The sequence below is a fragment of the Amblyomma americanum genome, chromosome 3 (genome assembly GCF_052857255.1).
Source record: "Amblyomma americanum isolate KBUSLIRL-KWMA chromosome 3, ASM5285725v1, whole genome shotgun sequence".
Taxonomy (NCBI): Eukaryota; Metazoa; Arthropoda; class Arachnida; order Ixodida; family Ixodidae; genus Amblyomma; species Amblyomma americanum.
Window position 1 is genome coordinate 98,670,925 of NC_135499.1, and position 21,346 is coordinate 98,692,270.

At 44.2% G+C, this 21,346-nt stretch overlaps 1 protein-coding gene across 2 annotated transcripts in view; it reads left to right on the top strand.

Annotated features, from left to right (window-relative positions):
* Window positions 1-5,258, top strand: part of LOC144124742 (uncharacterized) — a 204,893-nt gene extending 199,635 nt beyond the window's left edge. Inside the window, exons 1-2 of one of the 2 annotated variants that reach the window (XM_077657603.1) lie at window positions 2,071-2,229; window positions 4,132-5,258. In XM_077657603.1, coding sequence (XP_077513729.1) covers window positions 2,190-2,229; window positions 4,132-4,967 — 876 coding nt within the window. In that variant the 5' untranslated portion in view covers window positions 2,071-2,189 and the 3' untranslated portion in view covers window positions 4,968-5,258. Of the gene's footprint in view, window positions 1-2,070; window positions 2,230-4,131 lie in introns of those variants that run through there. The other variant, XM_077657602.1, reaches the window with a different exon arrangement.
* Window positions 5,259-21,346: the final 16,088 nt, after the last annotated feature.

A 21,346-nucleotide genomic window follows, 5' to 3' on the forward strand; every position in this document is an offset into this window, starting at 1 on the left:
ATGGCAGCCTTGATTAATTTCACTTCACTAATTTACCTTCGCCTTTCCGTTTTCTGTATTTTGGAAGGCAGAACAAAATCTACGTTTCAACCGGCTTTAGGTTGCCTTCAAATAATTCTTGCTGCAGAGGTCGATTCTTCAAGTTATAAATTTGAACAGAGTAAATCACCATCGCAGGAATTACAAGGACGACAGAAAGAGCGCCTCTTTCTTCCCACCTTGAATTTCCTGGGTATAAATTTTTCTGTTGCCTATTTATCACTTATCAGAGACGATATCACGCGTTCTAATTGTTCCTAACGAAGGTGCGCAAACACTTTGCTACATATGCTTATGGTATATCGGCTGCTCATTTCGACTCAGTCAGTGCGTACACTTATTCCAAGACACGTTTGCAACGCTATACCGGGGCTTGACAAGAGTACAGTCATGCCTTTTTTTTTATTTAGTCTTCTTCCAACTGCTGCAAAAAAAATCTAAGTCGGCCCCACTAGACCTTCAGTAAACCTGCGTGGCCCATATATAAGTAATACAAAATATTCATAATTGCTCTTCTCTAATAAATTGTTAGCCGAAATTTAGAAACATTGCCCATCCAATCAGCACCTACAGTCGGTGATATGCGCAGTGATGGACATCAGAAATGAAGTACTTGTTAGCAGAAAACATTTATAACTGGCGATGAGCAGCTCGCATGAAAATGGCTAATAATAATAAATTTGCGCTGGCCGGGGATCCCCAATGGGTCCCCAATGGCGCAGGATACCTATTGCTGAGAGAACGGGTACAAGCTTTCGCCTGCCTGATGCCCGGCTTCTTTAGCTTAGAATGCTTGGGAAATAGTCCTTTGACCCCACCTTGAGTACAAGGAAAAAAACCGAGTGTTATGGCGGTTATTGGCTACACATGCCTTACGCCACAAAAAATTCGCCATCAGCATCACCTTTAAGTATTTCTTCCAGCGGGGCCATTTTTATTCTCGGAGTGTGCACTCTGTAGAAATAGCGTAACAACAGGACTTGACCTCTGCTCCGCCTGCCCTATTTCGGCAAGCCATGAGAGCACGAGATCATTTATTTGAGGCTAGTGCAGTAAGAAATGATTAATATTTTCAAAATTGTTTCCATCCATGTAGTTAGTTTGCAAACAAACTGTTTACAAGCTCAAACAATAGCTTAACGCATTGTAGGAAATTTTATGTGGGGCAGCGCTTCGGAGCAGATTCATTTCTTCTTCGTTGTTCTTTAGCAATTTATTCTGGCGGAATTATTGTTTGCTACTTAAAGTTGGAGCGAAAGAGAATATATTTCGTTTAATTTTGTAAATCTCCAATTTGATTGAAAGTTTTGTGCGCCGTTCATCACAAATAGATCGTATATAATAATATACCGAAAATAATAGCGGCTCATGGCGAAATGGAAGCGAAATATTGCAGTTGTTTTCAAATCAAGAAGCAGCAATTGAACTGGTTGGAACACACACCCAAACGACGGCAGCAGTCTTGTGAAGCCTACTCGGGAGAAGAGCCGGCTTTTATAAGCGCCTCCTTCTTATTCTTATCCGCCGTTGTCTCATCCCTAACGTCTCTATGGAAGTACTCCTGTCCCGAGATTAGCGTTCGTGCTAACTATATACATTCTGATTGCATTTTTGTAGAGGAAGGCTCTGGAACAGGAATGCGTTCCGGTGGTGCATTAAAGTGGGCTGATCCTTAGCTGCACAGCGCAGACCTGATTTGAAAAAAAACCCTGTGGAATAAGTCCGCAGGGAAAAAAAAATCTGGCTCTAAACTAAGGCTAAAGCTTTCGAGCTTTCAGAAATAGAACGCCAGTAATGGTATCCAAAGACAAAATCAGATCGGCAGAGCAGGTTGTAATTACCTATGCAGGTGCTTAGTTTTTTTTTCTTTGTTCGTATATCCGTCATAAGGCTGTGTTCGTTATCTGAAAAAAACTTTTTTGGCAGCATTCCCCACCAGCACTACTGTGAAAAACCGGAGAGGGTGGCAGATACATGTGAGAGCCTTATGGTGTTTCTTGCTGGTGTGATTTCAATTGTATGCAGGAGTCCACACGGCATAACCTGGAGACAGCGGATCATCGCCGAGTTCCAATATACGCACTGCTGGCGTACGTAACCAACCGCCCTTCACCGGAATAGTTACCCCCACGTGTAATAAGAAAAACGCCATGGACTATCACCCCGACTGCTACCGCCAAGTGACAAACGGTGAGGAGAATTTGGAGGGGGGGAGGCAGATCTCTTTCACAGTCTCGAGCCTAGAGAACCGGTTGTACTCAACGTGCAACCGATGTCAGCGCAAGTTAAGATCCCCAGGTGGTGGTAATTATTCCAGAGGCCTCCACTATGGCACCTCTTTCTTCTTCTCTTTCACTCTCTCCTTTATCGCCTTCCTTTATGGCGTAGTTCGGGTATCCACCAAGGTATTTGAAACAGTTATGGCTCCATTTTTATTCAAAACTAATATTAATAGAAAATTTCAATGATCCGAAATGACGGCCACTGATAATATATCTTCTGTGGTCATATCCCAGTGTTACGTAAATTAAAGTTCAGACATGTACGTTCATCCAGTTAAGTTGAACCAGCCACGCCATTCTCACTTACGTTAACGATTGAGGGCTCCATTTTTCGACAAAACACACACTTCAGAAAAGTTGTTTCTTGAGATTACTCTGCAAGAATAAATTATTTAACTGTCCTATTTACACAGAAAACTTACGCTTGCCCTCTAGCTTGCACACCCTTTGTTAGTTGGCACTTAAATAAGTGGATGTTTATTTCGAACCGAGATAAATCAGCTGTATTCTTTGTGTACTCTATTGTCTTTGTTTCTTGTATGATTGCTGATGATTTGCATAGTTTTTAAATCTACTCATACACTGCATTTTTCTGGATATCACTCATAGTGACAGTGTGCACGTTTGCTTTTATGGGGGCCTTGACTGCCAATTTTTTTTGTGCTTGTATGGTTACCAGCATAATTAGCCCGACTACGCCAAATGCAGGATAACGCCTTTTTTGGGCTTGCCAAATCAACCCTATGGGTAATAGCGGCCACCCTATGCGTGAAAGATTTTCAATCTCACCCGTTCACCTAAATTACTGCCGCCCCATCTGCCGCTTGCCTTCTTTTAGAATTCATTTCCTTGCCCTCAAGGAGCAGCGGTTATCTTTCCTTCCCATTACATGCCCCGCTTAAAACCATTTCGTCCTTTTGTATATTCGTCGCATTTCGTACGAATTTCGGACGTCCATTAGATTTTATGATGTACTTATGCATATTGATCTGCTCACATACCATACTGATTTCAAAATTTAAATAGGAAGTGTCGATCTGAAATACGAAGTGTTTTATTAGAACGAAGTCCGAGTGCCTTTCTCTTAAGTAAGCCGCCTCGCTTGCACATTAGTTATGGTGATCGGCTGCGGCTTCCGTCTCGACGGCAGCGGTCTGTTTTCGACGGGTAAAGAATGATGGTGGCCCTTGGATTGCGCGATGTAAGTGCACGATAAAGAGTAAAGAAGCCCATGCGATTGGCATTATCCGGAGCCTTCCTCTACGGCGTTCCTCATTACGCTAGTTGGTTCGAAACGTTAACCCTATAAAGGAAAACAAAACTTATGTGCTTCAAAACAATGTAGCAAATGTGCGGTCTAAAGCTAAGGGTGGCCACAAAACAAAATTAGCGCGTTGTGTTGGACATATCTGCTGCATAGAGCTTCAAAGAGGGCGCAAACATCAGACACCGCTGCAGGAATCGTAGTTTTCTTTTTGCACACGGTGGCGAGAAAAGTTGGGCACTTCGGAGTACCGCCGGACCTTTGTTTGAAAGAAAGGCAGCACAAATTGCAGCATTGACTTTGCCCACACTACGGCTTAAGGTTCAATGACCTCGCTTGAAAAGTCTACTGTTAGTTTGAGTAGTTGTCGATGTGGTGACTTTTCTCTTTGTCCATGTACTGTTGATTATTTAGCATCAGTTTGCTTTAGTGCAAGTTCCAAATGGTATGGAATTTTTGAAGCGTTGCTAAATATGTTAGCGAACGCGGAGGAACGATAATATGCGATTTTTCCTAACGTACAATTGTTATCAACTTTGATTTCAGAGGCTGTATTCAATCCAGAGGACATTCTCGTTACTTCTGTTCTACAATCGCCGTCGACCACTGAGCTCGGAAATGTAACCCACACAAATTGGGAGCACCTGGGACCATCGCTGGCTTTGAATGAAGAAAATTCTGTTGGGCATCTGAGTTCTGACTTGACAGCAAAGCCGTTCAGTTGCAACCTCTGTCCCTACACTTCTACGAAATATGAAGAATTTGTGAGACACATAGAATGGCACGACGCGATAGCGAAATTTGAATGCTCCCTGTGCACAATGGTGTTTGATACGTCCCACGACCTTCAAATCCATATGTCATGTCACGCTCGGGAGAAACCATACGAGTGCGACCAGTGCCCCTTTGCAGCTGTTTCACGTAGCAAGTTAGATGTGCACAAGCGTACGCACACAGGCGAAAGACCCTACAAGTGCGACGAGTGCCTTCATGCAGCGGCTACACGTTTCAACCTAGAAATGCACAAGCGTACGCACACAGGCGAAAAACCCTACGAATGCGACAAGTGCCTTTATGCAGCGGCTACACGTGGCAACCTAGAAATGCACAAGCGTAGGCACACAGGCGAAAGACCCTACAAGTGTGACATGTGCCTTTATGCAGCGGCTGCACGTCAAACCCTAGCTGAGCACAGGCGTAGGCACACAGGAGAAAAACCCTACAAATGTGAAGTGTGTTCCTATCGGGCGATACAGAAAGGGAGTTTTGACCGTCACATGCGTACGCATCGAAGAGCTGAGGGCTTTCACTGTACTCTGTGTTCATTCGTGTGTTCAAGCACTGAGAGCCTCAAACAGCACATCTGCGGACACTGGAATTGAATTCTTCTTAAATACACGCGTGTGATAATGGCACTGAACATGGCATATGCCTCTCCACAGAAATAATTATCTATTGTTTGCGGACACACGAGGCATTTTAGGTTACATAGACAGGCGACATGTAATTGATCCTATGTACTGTTTATATCGTCATTTTTGAGCAAATTTCTTAACATGAGACAGCGGAAGCTAGAGCTGTGTAGGTTCAAGTCACTGAAGTGTTAGTAATGCGGGTTTTTTTATCAGCAGACACAGCGCACCAAGTGCTACGATTTTTTTGCCGAACAGCCCGGTGGCGTGTATTGTGGCAAAACTCAGTACCAATAAAATGGAGACTGCGAATACAATGGGCGTTCAGCGTAAGCTCTTTCATTCCTTAAGAGTGCTACTTGTCGCAAAATATGAAATTTTATCCCAGCCAATTACACCAGCAATGGTGCCTCAAACCGTATCTTCAAAGAAGACGTCTTATAAACCGCAGTTGAAAGGCAAATCCGTTGCGTCCTCTTTACGTGTCGCACCAAATCTGCCTCATTTACGACCTGTGCTGCTTGTATTTGCATCAGTGCTTCGCATTTACTGCTAAATATTTTGTATATTTCTTTCCCATCACAAGAACGTCTTATCGACTTCTATGGATATTTGATGTAATTAGGATTTTAATCGCAGTTCTTCAAGCGTCCTCCGCCGTCTATTCGGCGTATTTGTTGCGTGCCACATGCGGTGAGGTAAAGAATTGTAAGAGCAACGCATGAAACATTTTGCGTACCTGCTGTTGAACCAGATGAAACATTTGGCAGACCGCTGCGGAGTAGACGAGTCGACACCGAGGCTGGTTAGATTTTTGCATCATATGTGAAGAAACATAGTATGGCAATTAGTTGCACCGTTTATGAGCAGCTGAGTTGCGGCGCGAAATATCATTATTTTCGGACCAGGCTTGTTCATCGCATGCCTTTCTTCAGCTAGGCTACCTGATCTTCCATGGCGAGGCAATACATAAAAAATCTTTTGTTCAAATAATTTAAAATTGAAGGACAGAGAGCATGCCCATCTTTTTTCATATTGCTCCATGCGTATCTTCGTCGAGCGCAGCAGATCCATTCGGTGCTTTCCCGACTGTAATCAAGCGAAGGAAGGCGAAGGAAAAATGGTAGAAAATTACGCAGAAAGTAAACCAGGATGCCTGGAAATTATCAACCTATGTCCGATTTTTTCGTAATCAAGGCCGTCATCATATATAGATATCTCAGTGGGCTTTCACGATCATGGTACGTATATGCCGCGGGCTCGCAGCCAGAGCCTCTGTTTAGAGACTAACTTATAAACACACAACATCGCACTTGGCTGCCTGGACAAGCGATACAAAGTATCATGTCTGGGGAGAGCAACAGCTCAACGTTGCGAAGTATAAATGGAGGGATCCGTGGCACAATTAAGCCCAGATGATTCCTTTACAACACCACTAAGTGTAAAGTTTGCACAGGCGTGAATAGCGAACAAGCTGATCGCTATAAAAGCACTGTAGGTCCGGCTTGTAGAACAAGGTGGAAATGTCGAAGCAAAAGAGTAGAAAAAATTTAAACCAGAAAAAAGAAAGCACGACGCTTAATGCGAATATGCATGACTGCAGATAGGCGCCAAGTAGCAGCCTCTCTTTTCTCCCTTCCCCATACCCCTCTATCTGTTCGATCCGAATGAAATCTGTTGGGCTAAGTAAATACAGTCGAAAATACTAGAGCGTCCGCTAATATACCCTTCCCGCATCCCAATCGTCATCCGATCTTTCCCCATTTAAACTCCCAATCCGCCTTGCTGTAGAGCCTTGGCGTTCACTTGCTTTATATTTATCTGTTCAGCCTGCGGTCTCCCGTTACATCTTCGAGCGATAGATAAGTGTTGCTTTCATAACGTAAGCTGGAATTATTACAAAACTAATTCGACCGGACGCCGGTTTTTTTTTACTTATTCAGGAACCTAACTCTCTACTTAGAAGCCGTCTGTAGTCATAAGATCCACCGTTTTTAAGCTTTTCTTGTGCAAACTACTGCGTCGATGTGACGATCGTCGACGCGTAGTCTGGCGTGCCATATAGTGTAAACAGATGAGATTACTACGGAATGGATGGAGCACTTTTCAAAGCAATTCCATATTAGTAGAGCAAAGTCCTATCTTGTTTGTTCTTTGTCTTCTGTGTGCGTTTTATTCATGCTGCAAAATTTTTCTGCATTATGAATAGCAACCAACTAGCCTAAACCACCGTGTTACTTCAACTTATTGGTAGATCCATTACGATCTCTTATCATTGGATATGAACTGTTCATCTGTTCGCTGAAAACTTGAAACTATTGCAGCTGCAACCAAAGCAAAAATGCAGTTCTTATTGGCAGCGGGATTGTCAGAATGATAGGTGAACGTTCTCGGTCTAAATGGAGGCATGCCATGAGCTGTCGCTCTACACTCAGCAGTTTTTAGTCACTTTGGGAGCAAAGACGGCCGCTAGTCCCCAGAGAAGACGTTTTGCCAGCGAAAATATTATCGGCAAGACGAGACAGCTTTGTGCAGGTTTTAAGGACTAAGCGTTAAGCCATTAATGCAGTGAGGAACGGACGACACTATGTTTAGTCCACTCTGCTTTGCGCTCCTCAGTGGTAATCCATCAGCTTCGATCCATGTTTGGTGCTCCTGACATTGTGTCATTTGTAATCGTAGTTCGAAAGAGTGCAAAAGCACTGAAACTAATAATCATGACAAGGTTGCTCACGATTACAAGCGCCGTCGCTATCAAAGAAGAGGCCAAAAAAAGTGCCCTTTAAAGGAAGGCTTAGTAGCATCGGAGCGCTCAGTAGTGAGAGCAGGCGGCGATATGTACAGGACGCTTTTTCGAAACGTGTAAGACGGCAAGACGCATGCCGGGAGCAAATAATCAATGAAATTTCATTGTCTTTGTTGTAAGTATATATTTTTCTCTGTATGGAAGCGAAGTAATGCTCCGATGATGAGACGACCGATCATCGTCGTGGCATCGTGCAATCCACGGCGCACGGCGCACTGAGTTATTCTACCCAGATGTTCAGTGGAAACGGGAAACCTTGGGACAATGGTGATGTCGAAGGAAGAAAACAGTGCCGACATAGCGACGGGAGCGATTGACTTTAAGAATGTAGGAGCGATTTGGCAGCATCGGCTGATAAGCACAGCTGGTCAGTACACTTACTCCTCACTCACATTCTTTGAGGGAAGAATCCTTTTATAACCGCGTCGCCTAATATTTAAGGAACATCAGAAACTCCTGGGGAAGTATAAGAAAATAAGAGCTCTATACCGCACGTAAAATAAACACAAGCGTTATTCAGGAGTGTGCTACATTTGGCAATACTATTCTATACGTTTATGATCCGCGTTTTGGGAAGGCATAATTGGTTGCGAAGGCGGTCTCATTTTTTTTTAATGCGAGTGTTATGCGCTACAAATAATAGTTACACCAGCCAATAAGACAGTGAAAATACTTTACACAATATAAAGGGGCTGAAAAAAGAATGTCCTGATCCAACTAGCGAGCAGAAGCTCAAATCAACCAAAAGTATTAGCGGTAAGTTTTTCATGCGATGTAGCAACTGTGGTATGGGACTTAATTGTCGCTGTGTCTCACGACTGGACTCGCCTTGTCCTAGGAATACCGCAGGGCCAGCCGAGCATTAATTTCCGCGTGGCTCGGCGCCATGTGAACCCTTACGGGTGCTTTACAGAGCCAGGATCCCAATGGCGTCAAAAGGTATGCCGTCCTTGTTTCCTGCTGCTTCCTCCGCCACTAGTGCTCTCCTAATGTTACCGATGTTACGACACATATGGAATTTCACATGCCCGAGACGCTGCTTAACTGTCCGTGTGCGCAGCACATATTTGTAAGAAGAGCGACTATAAGATTCGTATCCGCCCCCACGCTTGTATAATACCTTAGAAATGCGACATGTGCTCTTATGCAGCTGTTAGGCATAGGAGGATCAGGTATTCAGCTGCTCCAAGAGCGCATGTCCGGTCACTGGCAGTGAATTCTGCTTACGTTCAAATGATATGAGATGATGTATCCTGTAAAGTGGCTTGAGACCCTTGACGAATAACCATAGTCTCTAAGCCGATGTGGCAGTAGTGTTAAATCTGAAATTAGGTGGACATCTTTGTTCTAAAAAAAATTCGTAGCGACTAATGCTCGGTGGTAGGAATTTGCAGCTTTCACTCATTAAGAAGAGCAAGGTTCTGGGCTAGCTGGTATTGTATTTAAAGGAGGCAACAGCTCTGTGAAGCCTGGACACACGAGGAAACGACAAACACGAGCGCTGACTCACAGCTGAAATTTTATTTCGATGGAAAGACACCCTCTCATGCTTTTCATATTAGCCTCTTTGTGTCAGAATAAAATTTCAGTTGTGAGGCAGCGCTCGTGTGTGTCGTTTCTTCGTCGGTCTATGTTTCATTGCGCTCTTTCTTCCTTCACTCATTATTCATCGAGTCCTACTTAGTTATTAGTTAGCACTCGTTATTTTAGGATTAGACACAGCAACAGGCGCTTCGGTTTTTACCAAGGCGGCCATGTTTCCATGGCGCATGCGAAAAAAAAAAACTAGAGCAACTTCCCTTCGAAGGATCTTCGATCGGACGCAGCAATGCTTTCTTCTAATTCTCTGGGAAATTGCACCGCCTTAAAATGCAACACGTCAACGTTATCGACAGTTCCTGCTTGCAGGCTCTATTTATCAGCTACGCTGATACACGGGTGCATCGTTTGGCTTTTTCGGACCAGCGGTTCTAATATTTGCTGTTACAAATGTGGTCATGAAAAGGTAACTTGAAATTAACATACATTATCCATGTTGCTTCAGTACAATAAAGACTAGCATCCCTTTTGTCTTTAAAGGTTTTCTTTTTGCTTTCAGCGCAGGAAGTTCAGCTTCAAACATCTGTTATCACTGGGCTTTGGAAACATCTGGCTGTCCAAAGCCCATGGAGCTTGCATCATTTAGTACAGGACAAGGACAGAGGCAACCGACTAATTTCTGTACCTACAAACGATAACAACTAGGAACAGCTTTGAGTTCAATGTTATCTAGTAAGGTTCTCCCTCGGGTTTCTCACTTTGGTAATATTCCATGATATAGTATCGTGTATCGCGGGTTTGTAAATGATATATTTAAAAAGAATACAGTTCTTTATGGGATCGGCTAACGGTATTTAAAGCAGTTTTTTTACGTATCGTGCGCAGCACTGCACTCAAGGAATGCGTTTGCCGGAAGAAAGCATCGCAAGAAACATATCTTATCAAGAAAGAACTTAACGTACACTTGTCCCGAGGCATGCAGATAATACAGCGCGGGAACACCACTGCTATGAAAAGACCTACTAACTCAAACCAGCGATCGCCGGCTTGTTGTTTAAGAGTGGCCCGAAAATTGGACTTCATTAATACTGAAGAAATGATAACATTTGCTTCAATAAATGACATCAGTTTCGCTTATAAAGCATTTTACTTTAAAGTTACATTTTTTTTCTGTGTAAGGTGCAAGGCAACAGGTTTTTCCGTTCAACGAATTTACAGCATGACCCATTGGCGAAGCAAGATCTAGGAGCGCTTCAATAGCATTTTCAAGGCTAAGGTTCTTGGCAACCCGTTTTCGTCGAAATTCATGGCTCACCATCGAAACAAAGTTTGGTAACGATATGAACAAAACTAATCAGTGTTTTGAACAATCTGAGGGGCTGGATTTTCACAGATAAGCCCTTTGCTCAGTTTCAGAAATATTGCCATTAAGTTTAGCATTCATACAGCGCTACCTTTCGGTTCATGTGGACCCCACTAAACGGCGAGATATGAAATGCAAAGCAGCTTGGGTGTGATATGGCAATGCCAGGAGGGTGGCGCATTCTAGCCGTTCGCATTAGCAGGAGTGCTCAGCCACTCCAAACCCTTTACGCATTCGAGCGGGTTTGACGTGTCTTGGAGCGCTCATTGCACGTTTAAAGACCAGAAGGGATCAGGACACCAAGGAGGAAATCCTGAGGAGACCACGAGTGAGTACCGCAGCTATTCACAGCTCACATACCTTCGCGTCATTTGGGTTCCACTTGCTGCCGAGTGCCTTCGAGTTGCTCCGCACTGGTGTAGGAAGGAAATGCATCCACAGTTACGAAGTTCGTGGAAAAGGCTGCACAACACGGAGGAAGATTCCTGAAACTTGTGGCATAATTTTATTTTATGACTCATGTTTAAAGTATTCTACCGTCAACCCTTGCAAGCAAGCAGATTGATAGGCGGCCATGCTCTAAACCTGTGGCGGCAAGTGTAAGAAAAAAAATAGCGCTATTTCGCGTTAAATTCCATGCCGCCGTCTACCAAAGTCCAAACCATTAAAAGCTTGCCCCCCTATTGTTATGTTCGTAGTTCACAAGTAGGACTCAAGGAATTTTCTTTTTGGATCATTTCACTTTTCAGAAATAGCGCGAGACCAAAATTAAAAACTGACAATTATCGTGTCGTCTTACCAAAAAAGAATTGAAGAGAACACCTACAGTATTAAAGGGCAAAAGTGACTTGAACTTAGGCGATGAATGTGTACATAAAAACCGTATTGCTTAAGGGTGTTAAAGTAAAAAGGCATTTCTTTGTATTACAATAACTGACGCTGGTGTACAGTGATACGCATCAAAAGGATGGACAGGAGCAAATTTCATGCTATGCAGACCTTTCTTTTTTCTAAATTGTACTTAATTAAACGAAGATAAAAGTAGCCTTTTGGTTTTGTCAACGACTACGTAAGCTTTGGGCGGGGTGTTAACGTTGGCAATTCCAAAGCCAAATAATCCAGCAATAGCGTGCCAGCTAACGCCAGAATTGTACGAATAGATGTTGGAACCCGTAGAAACCCAGTGTAACATGCAGAGTGTTTACAAGTAACTTGAACCAATGTGATAAAATAAGAGATGCGTGGTATCTGGTTATGGTTTTCATTGCAATTGCGCAATCGAAGTCAGTCTTAACTCCCGCCGAGTCTTATCATTAGCCAAGAATACTATGCAAGGGTAGTACCACAGTCCATCCTCATGATAACGTAACGAATTGCAACGAAATAAGAGAAATAAGTTAAGAATGAGGATTCTTCTTGGAAACTAGGTTAACGCTGCCTATAACAAAGTTTAGAAAAATACTGTAGAATAGGAGGGAAATCTCGGGTACTGTGCGCTACAGTATCCTAGCCTGCGCACCTGAGCTTTGAATGAGCGAACGGGTGTGCTGACCGCGTCGATGTGAGCCCCAGCTATACATTTGCAAGTGGTGCCACAGTGGTATACACAAAAAAAAGTTGCTACGGCAAACCTGAACAACTTCACTTCACCCATTTGCCTTCACCCTAATTTTTAGTAGTTGTGAAGGCTGATTAAAACGTACGCTTCATCCGGCTTTGATTGCCTTGCAGTAATTATTGGTTTAGGGATAGTTGGTTCATGCCATAAAATTGAACGACTCGAAGGGCTCGATCACAAGAAATACAAGGACACAAACCGCACGTCTTTCTGCCCTTCCGCATTCCTTTGATCGCGTGTATCGGGCGTTCACATTTAGAAGTTGCCGACTCATCACTTAAACACTTATCAGAGACGACGGCACGCGGTGTCATTGTCCCCGACGAAGGTGCTTGCTCATTTTGAAATGGATTTTGAAGTTTGTTTCCTATCGTACAAAGGAGAAGCGGGTACACGTCTTCCAAGATATGGTTAAAAGCATTGTACAGTCGTGCATTCACGTCGGTTTTTTTTTTCAAGTTTTGAGGGCCAGATTTGACTGCCGGAAAATAAACTGAGCGGGCACTCCCTAGAAATTGAGTAAACACGCATGGCGAAGAAATAAATTATACAAAGCATGCTTGATTTTTCATACCTAGTAATCAATTTCCTGGAATGGAAAATGAGTATGTATTGCGCAATACGACCTGCAGGTATAAAGGATCCTTCGTTCATGCTGCGGGAAATGCCCAATATATTGTCACAAAGTGGTGACTGCAATCCTGGGAGCAGAACTACAGCAAAATAGCTTCTAAACACAACTCTTTATTTTGGCTGACTTGCGCCTACAGTGGACAATCACTCGGCGCGGCGTTTTTCTTTTCGGTCGCCGAACGGAATGCCCGCCGCGTTCAGCCGTGCTCAATTTAAGGCTAATAGCGAACATCCGAGATAAAACGGGCAAGGTTGCTAGAACATTCTGGAACAACGTAGAATAAGCTCTGCCTCGATGCGATCAATGAAGATAAATCTGGTCGCGTCTCGCATCGCAAAGTGATAAAGCGATGTGCAAGCCGCTTTGAGGAATGAACAAACAAACACTGCAGAGATTCGCTGCAATATCATAGGCTTGAAGCCCCTGGAATCTAAAATCCGTACACTTCAGCTTATCTCCAGATGCCAACAATTTACCGACGTATCAACACACTCTTCTTCGCTTTCGTAACACGACGAAGCTTAAAAACTTATTCGGATATCCGATATTTATTTATGCCAATTTTTTTATGAAAGCTTACGTATCCTACTTTATGGGTACCAGTCACTGGCCCGCTCCTTTTTGATGAGACACCTTGCTAGGTATTTAAAGGCTACTCGGCCTATCCGACTCGAATACCATAGATATGAGCACTCAAGGATGTAAAAACGGTGGTACTTTAAACTAGAAAGAAAATGTAATAGGCGATGGACAGATCACACGAAAATGCCACATGTAGAAGACCGCTTCACCAGTAAAAATAAAATACACGTCAACAAAGATGCCCGTCCGGCAAACGATGGGCTTTGTAAGGACGCCCACGCCTACAGACAGTCTTAAGGCGTCGAGCGTAGGAGCATGTTAAGAACGTTTCTGAAATGGGCAAAACATTCTGCATCTGGTCGGTATTTCATAACTCCTGTCCGGCGTCAAAATTATGCCAATCGGGGTCGGTTCTCAACCAGGCCAATGTCTACCATCCCACTGTAAATAAAACGCAAGGTTGGCATGATTACGCCTGAGCTTATGTTTCGTATGACTAGAATGCAGCTTCCTGCCTACAGAACTCCTTCCGAAAAATTTATGTCAAATGAATTTCCTCTATACCTCATTGAAAGTGGGGAAAGCGATGAACTTACACTTGGTAGTTCGTAGCCTTTATATGCTCCTTCGACCCTACTTCGTTTATGCATTGCTTTGAGCGCTAATCTATGCCTCCAGGTCCTATGCTTCCTGGGCAAGATGGTCTATTTAGTGGAACACTCTCTGCGCTGAACCAAAATATTTTGTCCTTCAGCGAGTCCGGTGAGGGGTGCTCATGTCATTAGAAGTTTATGTCCAAGGACCCGGTTGCAGATTAAAGCGGGCTTTGCTCACCATGACACTAACTGTCAGTGCATGATAACCTTTAGGTAATTCCTCTAGCGGGGCGATCCTAATTCTGTGAGTCCAGACTCTGTAAAGAAGCCATCACGACAACGCATGCTCTCTCCACAGCCACGTGCTCCCGGAAAGACCAGAATCAGTTACACCAGAGCAGGTTGTAATTCGCTATGGAAGCACCTAACTTTTTCTTTCTTCCCACTGCTCCTATATCTTTGATAAGGCTCTTTTCCGTTCTCTGAAATTAGTTTTTGATTCGATACACCACCAGCGCAACTGTGTTGAACTGGAGAATGCAGAGGCGACATGTGAGAGACTGATGGTGTTTAGTTCTTTTGGATACGTTAACAGACTAGCGCGCTCTTGGCAATAATGCTCCTTGGATGCTTTCAAAAAGGCGTGACTCCCAGTTCTTGAAGTAGCGTTTCTTTGTCCCTTACAGCGGTACACATTCCGCTTGGACAAAGGCGCACTCTCTTTAAAGCCTCCCCACAGAGAAGTACCACGGCAGCTGCTTCTCTTACGGTTGCGAAGGGATCAAGATTATGCGTCAAGAAAAGATAAAGGTAGTCAAGTGAGAACGGAGCGGTGTATTCATGAGACTCCAGGTGGCAGAAAACTATTGTCCCGGAAATGATTATTTTACCTCAACGATTTCATTTAGAAGGGAATGGTAACCGCTAGCTCAGACCTAAGCGCGGCAACACGACCAGGTGCTCTTCAGGCATTCTCGCAGCCAACGTGAGAAAATGTTTTTCAGGCACTCGTGCTCCACGTAAACATTACGCGAAATGTGCACTTCGCAAAAATTGTACTTTTAACAGATCCCATTTTCATTACTCGCAGGTGTACACAAGGCGTAAGCCTGAAGACCAGAGCTGATCGCGGATTTTCACCCTACCTACGGGGGCTGTGTTTAACCAGCCGCAATTAGACCGTAATAGCCACCTTCACAACTCCGAACAGGAAATGCCATGGACATTCGGCCAGAATACGACAACGAAACGACAGACGGTAAAGAGGAGTTCGGGTGCATTCCCTTTCGCAGTTTGCAGCCGGCCGTGCACTGGTTTACACGAATGAAGAGGATGCATAATTGGAACTCAGATAAATCACGTGTATTCCTTGCGTAGGGTTCTTCATTTATTTTGCCTTGCGTTACTGGTGATGATTTGCAGTTTTTATGTGCTCCTACTCTGTAATTTCTCGTGTTTATTGATATTGGCAGTCTGCAGATTTCTTTCTTTGAAGGTCCTGGTTATTTTTTTTTCATTTCTATGCTCGAATATTATTCCTATTTCATGCGAATTTTGGGACGTCCCATAGTTTCATGCGAAGCACGTACACATATAGATCTGTTCATGAACAACACTGATTTGGAAAGATCATATATGAATTGTGAGGTGTTTAAATAAAATCAGGTGCAACTGCCTTTCTTATAAGTGCGCCGCTATGGTTGTGGTGCTCGGCTACGTAGCGCTGGTGCTCGGCTGTGGCTTCGATCACTTCGGCGCCTGTCGCATTTCGATGGAGACGGAATGATGAGGAACTTGGACCACCTGATATCTGTGCACGTTAATAAGCCCCAGATACAGTGTAGTCAATGAGCTAAATGGTACGGCATTCTTAAATCATTGCATGAAAGCGTTGCCAAACCTTAGGCACAAAAACTTCAGAAGTGCACTAAAGTAATCTTGTAATCAACTTTCATTCCAGAGGCTGTATCTAGTTTCGAGTACCTTCCTAAGAATTCTGTTCAACAATCACTGTTGACCTCAGGGCTGGGATGTGTGATCTATAGAGACTGGGTGGACCAGGGGCCTTCGCTGGCTACTGATGAAGAAAAGTTTGTTCCGTATCAGAACCCTGACATAACACGAGAGCCGTTGTGGTGCCCCCACGGCCCGTTCACGTCTACGAACGATTCTGATGTTAAGAAACACGTCGAATCGCACGCAACAGGAGATAAATTTAAATACCCCCTCTGCTCAAATGCGTTTGCAACGGCCTCCAACCTTAACACGCATCTGTCCTCCAACAATAAGGAAAAATCATACAAGTGCAACCAGTGCCTTTTTACAACTGTCGCTTAGCAACATAGTCCAGCACAAGCGTACGCACACAAGTGAGAAACCCTACAAGTGCGACAACTGCCCGTTTGCAGCGGCTACGAGTAGCCACCTAGTTGTGCACAAGGGTACGCACACAGGTGAAAAACCCTACAAGTGCGACAAGTGCCTTTATGCAGCGGCTACAAGTAGAGTCCTAGCCCAGCACAGGCGTACGCACACAGGCGAAATGCCCTACAAATGTGAAGTGTGTTCTTATTCCGCGACTCTGAAAGGGACTTTAGACCGTCACATGCTCACGCATAGGAGATGAGGGCTTTCAGTGTATTCTATGTTCATTCGTGTGTTGAAGCCCTGAGAGCTTTAAAGAGCACATCTGCGGACAATGGGATTGAATTCCTCATAAATACGCGCATGTGGTCGTGACGCTGAACCGTGACATACGCTTCCCCACCAAATTAATTATTCATTCATTGCGTATACACGAGACGTATTAGGTTATATGTGCGCATTACATCCGGCATTTTTGTGCCGTCTTCTTAACACGACGCTGCGGAAGCAAGAGCTTTGAGGGTTCGAGTCATTGACGGTTCGATATCTAGGTTCGAGTCATTCATGCATGTTATTTTAGCAGTAGACACAGCGCATCAAGTGGTTCGCATTTTTATGCCGTACTATCAGATGGTGTACTTTGTGGCCAAAGTCAATGCCAATAAAGAGTATAATATCTCCGAATCGTGCCGATGTCACGAGACACATTTAATTTCACGAACCCGAAGAAAAACAGAATTTCCGTGACTGCACATGGTAACTTTAGGCGAAAAGTGATTGACAAACATAAGCGCCGCCACAGTCGAAAGAGACCGTATAGGTGCGACATGTGCCCCTATGCACCGCTTAAGCCGAGGTACCAACTCGTCAAAAGGTTACGCATAGTGATGAAAGGCCCTTCATGTGTAACGTGTGTCCACTTGCGACTGGCCGGAAGGCGTCTGCAAAAGCCAATATTGACGAGACATGCAAGTGCAGAGGGCCCCTGCTGTGCCTTGCGCGATCATTCGTGGGTTCAAGTACTCAAAGGTCTCGAACAGCACATCTGCGTACACTGGCAGTGAATTCCTCATAGGTTAACACGATATGTGAGGAGGGTGATGATACTGACAAGTGGGTTGAGACGCGCCACGAATAGCAGTGCTCTCTTATTCAACATGCAGTAATTTTATGTCTAAGTCAACGTCTGTGTTTTAGAACAAACGTCTTACTGCCTAAAGCTCAGTGGAAGACATTTACAGCTTTCTATCATTTAAGCGCATCGCTACCATCTCATAATGTATTATTACCCGTTATTTCAGGATTGCACTCCGCATCAAATGCTTCGGTTTTCTCCAAAGAGCCTCGATTGCATGGCTAATGACGTCTACATCAATAATGTGGAAAGTGCGAGTGTCATGGTCGTTCAACATACGTTCCTGTTGGCCTCAGAGTGCCACGTGTCGCAAAGCAAACAACAACATGGCACCCATGAAGACACAACGTTTCTCCACAACGTATAGTCATAAACTCTCTAATATAAGTTGACGGCGTTGAGCAACTTTCCTGCATCCTGTATACTCGTCGCAAGCAAGCTGAAGTTTGCCCACGATGCATGTGCTTTGCAATCGAAATTTGTCACCTTGTACTACAACTACGCTGCTCATTTACAGTCCAGCATTCAACCAGGGTGAAGACATGTCGATTAACTCTCAGTCTCAAAAATATCTTAGCAGCATCGTCTCACCATTTACCGATATTTGCTTCTCCGGCTCGGATCATGGAACATATTCATGAGCGATCTGTGCCGAGCATCTGTCGGGTAATGTATGCGTTGAGCTAACGGAAGGAAGGAGCAGAATCGACGATGCTTGGACAGGCACCTGCTCCAAGGCTTCTGATTTGGAATGCATGAAGCATTGCATTTAATGGAGAAGGCGGAAGAGAACGGGCATGGCAGATCATTTATTACAACTAGCAAATGCCAACGTTAACATCTGAGGAGTATCAGACTGACCGTCACCAGCAGAAAACCGCGGGAGCTGCTGCTTTTAGAGCAGCAACTCATGTTCAAGAAGAACAGCGCGAAAAGACAAGGACCACAGGATGATACACAAAGACAAGCGCTGTCTTTGTGTATCATCCTGTGGTCCTTGTCTTTTCGCGCTGTTCTTCTTGAACATGGCATACCAACTCGCCCAAGCATCAGTCCTAACCCAGCAACTCTTTTCCTCAGCCTCCTCTTCAAACGTTACGAAGAATGGCCCAACTCGCGCTAGAGAAGAGCTGTTCAAATCCGCCCAGCGCATAGTGGCGTTTCTTGTGTTGAACCACATGTAAAAGCGGAACACCACTGCTATACTGCAGAAGAGCGAGCCATTCTCAAGAGGCGCTAGTGCAAATTTGCTTCGCAGCATCCTCGATCTGACGCAGCATTGCTTCATTCTAAACCTTTAAAAAATGCACCGTCATTAAACGCAACATGTCAACGTGCTCAACAAGTCCTGTCGGTGGGCTTCTTTTATCAGCTTCGCTGATACACAGCCGCATCGCGTGGCTCTTCGGAAGGAGCGGTTCCAACGCGACCTGTTGCCGAATATAATCACGAAAAGATAACGTGTAATTAAAGATCATCAAGGTTTCTTCGGTGCAATAAAACAACCCTTTTGTTTTTCTTGGCTTTTTTCAAACATTGAACGCAGGAAGTTCAGCTTCAACCGTCTGTTAATCACCGTGCTTGGGAAATAACTGGCTTTCCAAAGCTCATGGAGCTGGTTCCATTCCGTGCAGGACAAAGGCAGAGGCAGCCGACTAAATTCTGCACCAACGAACGAAAAGAATTAAGAACAGCTTTGAGCTTTATGTTATCTAGTCAAGTTCTATCTCAGGTTTCTCAACTTGGTAATAATTCATGATCCATGAATAGAATCCATGATATAGTATCGAGTATATCGGGTTCGTAACTTATATCTTTCTCAGGAATATAATTCTTAATGTAATCGGCTAACGGTATTGAAAGCAGTTTGTTTTTTACGTATCGTGCCCACAAATGCGCTCAAGGAATGAGTGTGTTGGAATAAAGCATCGCAAGCAGCACATTTTATCAAAGAACTAAGTCTGCACTTGTCCCGAGACATGCATATAAAGCAGCGTGGGAATACCGCAGCTATGAAAAGAAGACCGAGAAACTCACGCCAGCACTGTGCGGCTAGTTGTTTAAGAGTGGCGCGAAAATCGGTTTTCATTATATTGAAGAAATCAAAATATGGTTTTCAATAAACCACATCACTTCTGCTTATAAAAGCAGTTCACATTAATATTTTCTCTTTTTTTCGGTAGTAGGCTTTTCGTGTAACGAATGTAAACCATTACCCATTGGCGAAGTGATTCTAGTAGGGCTTCAATAGCACTTTCAAGGCTAATGTGTTTGGCATGTATTTGCCGACGAAATTGACGTATCATGTGAAACACTGAAGCCAACTTTGGCAACGGGATGAAAACAACTAATATAAACACTCTGAACAAATCGGGGTGCTGGATTTTGAAAGGCCATTTGGTCATTTTCAGAAATAGTGCGATTAATGTGCGCACAAATTCAGCGCAACCCTTCGGTTCATGTGGATCCCACTAGGGGACGACACATGAAATGCAAAGAAGCGTGGGCGTGGCCATCTGAAATTCTACGAGGGTGGTGCATTCGAACGGTTCGCTTTTGCCCGAGTGCCCAGCCGCTACATAGCCATTTTGCACGCGATACCTTTTACACTTCGTGAAGCGCTCATTACACGTTGAACGACCAAACGAGACTCGGACCACAAGGACGAAATTCCAAGGAGACCACGTGTGAGTACTGCATCTATTCACAGCTAATTTCCTCGCGTCGTTTGCGGTCCACTTGCGGAGGGCTGCCAACGAGTTGCTCCGTACTGTTCTACGAAGATATTTCGTCCACAGTTGCAATTTCCTTGCAAATGCTCCTGCTGCGAGAGGCTGCACAAAACGGTTTAAGCGTCCAGAAACATGCAGCTGGTTAGATTACATGACTCGTGCTCCAGGTACTCTACCGCCTACCCAATGCATAAAGCATAGTCTTAGGTGCGCTCTGTCCAAACGTGCCGCGGCAGTTAATGCGAGTACACACGCTATATTTAGAAAGTACAAAGCCGCAGTCTACCAACGCCCAATCCAGCAAAACCTTTCCCTTCGTACAGTTGTGAAACGCGTTTTTCGCAAGCAGGACACATTACAAGTTTACTGTCTGCATAAGTTCCCTTTTCGGATATGGTGTTCGACAGAAGTTAAAACCTATCAATTATCAAAATCGACGCCACACAAGACTGAGAGGAACACTTACAGAGTAGTAGCGTATCACTGAATCGGGGGTTTCGTTTCGTTTTCTTACCTCAAAGACCCCTTCCGGGGTATTAAATATTGGGTGGTTTCATATCATGGAATAGATTACAGCTATTGAATGGGATTAGGAACACTCATCGCAAACGTCGATGGCCAGGTGATGGCAGCAATGATGTGTGGAAGGCCCTTCCCAATGATAGCTTTTCGGGGAACCATTGAGCCAGCAAACGTAGCGGTTCTAGTGAGCGGACGAGCACCATAAAATAAATGCATATTGCGGTGCAATATGCGTGAATGTGGTGCTATAGGTATGGCGGATGATTAAGCAAATTGTGAAATATCTTACGGAACAGGTAAAGGCTAGCTATATGACGAGTGTTATGGTTCAAAACTTCGGACTGAAGTTTTAATGCTGTTACGCTGGTATTGAAAGAGTAATCGGTGTGAATGAATCTTACAGCGCGGTTTTTTAAAGCTTCAAGGGCGTTAGCCAGATAAGTTTGATGCGGATGCCA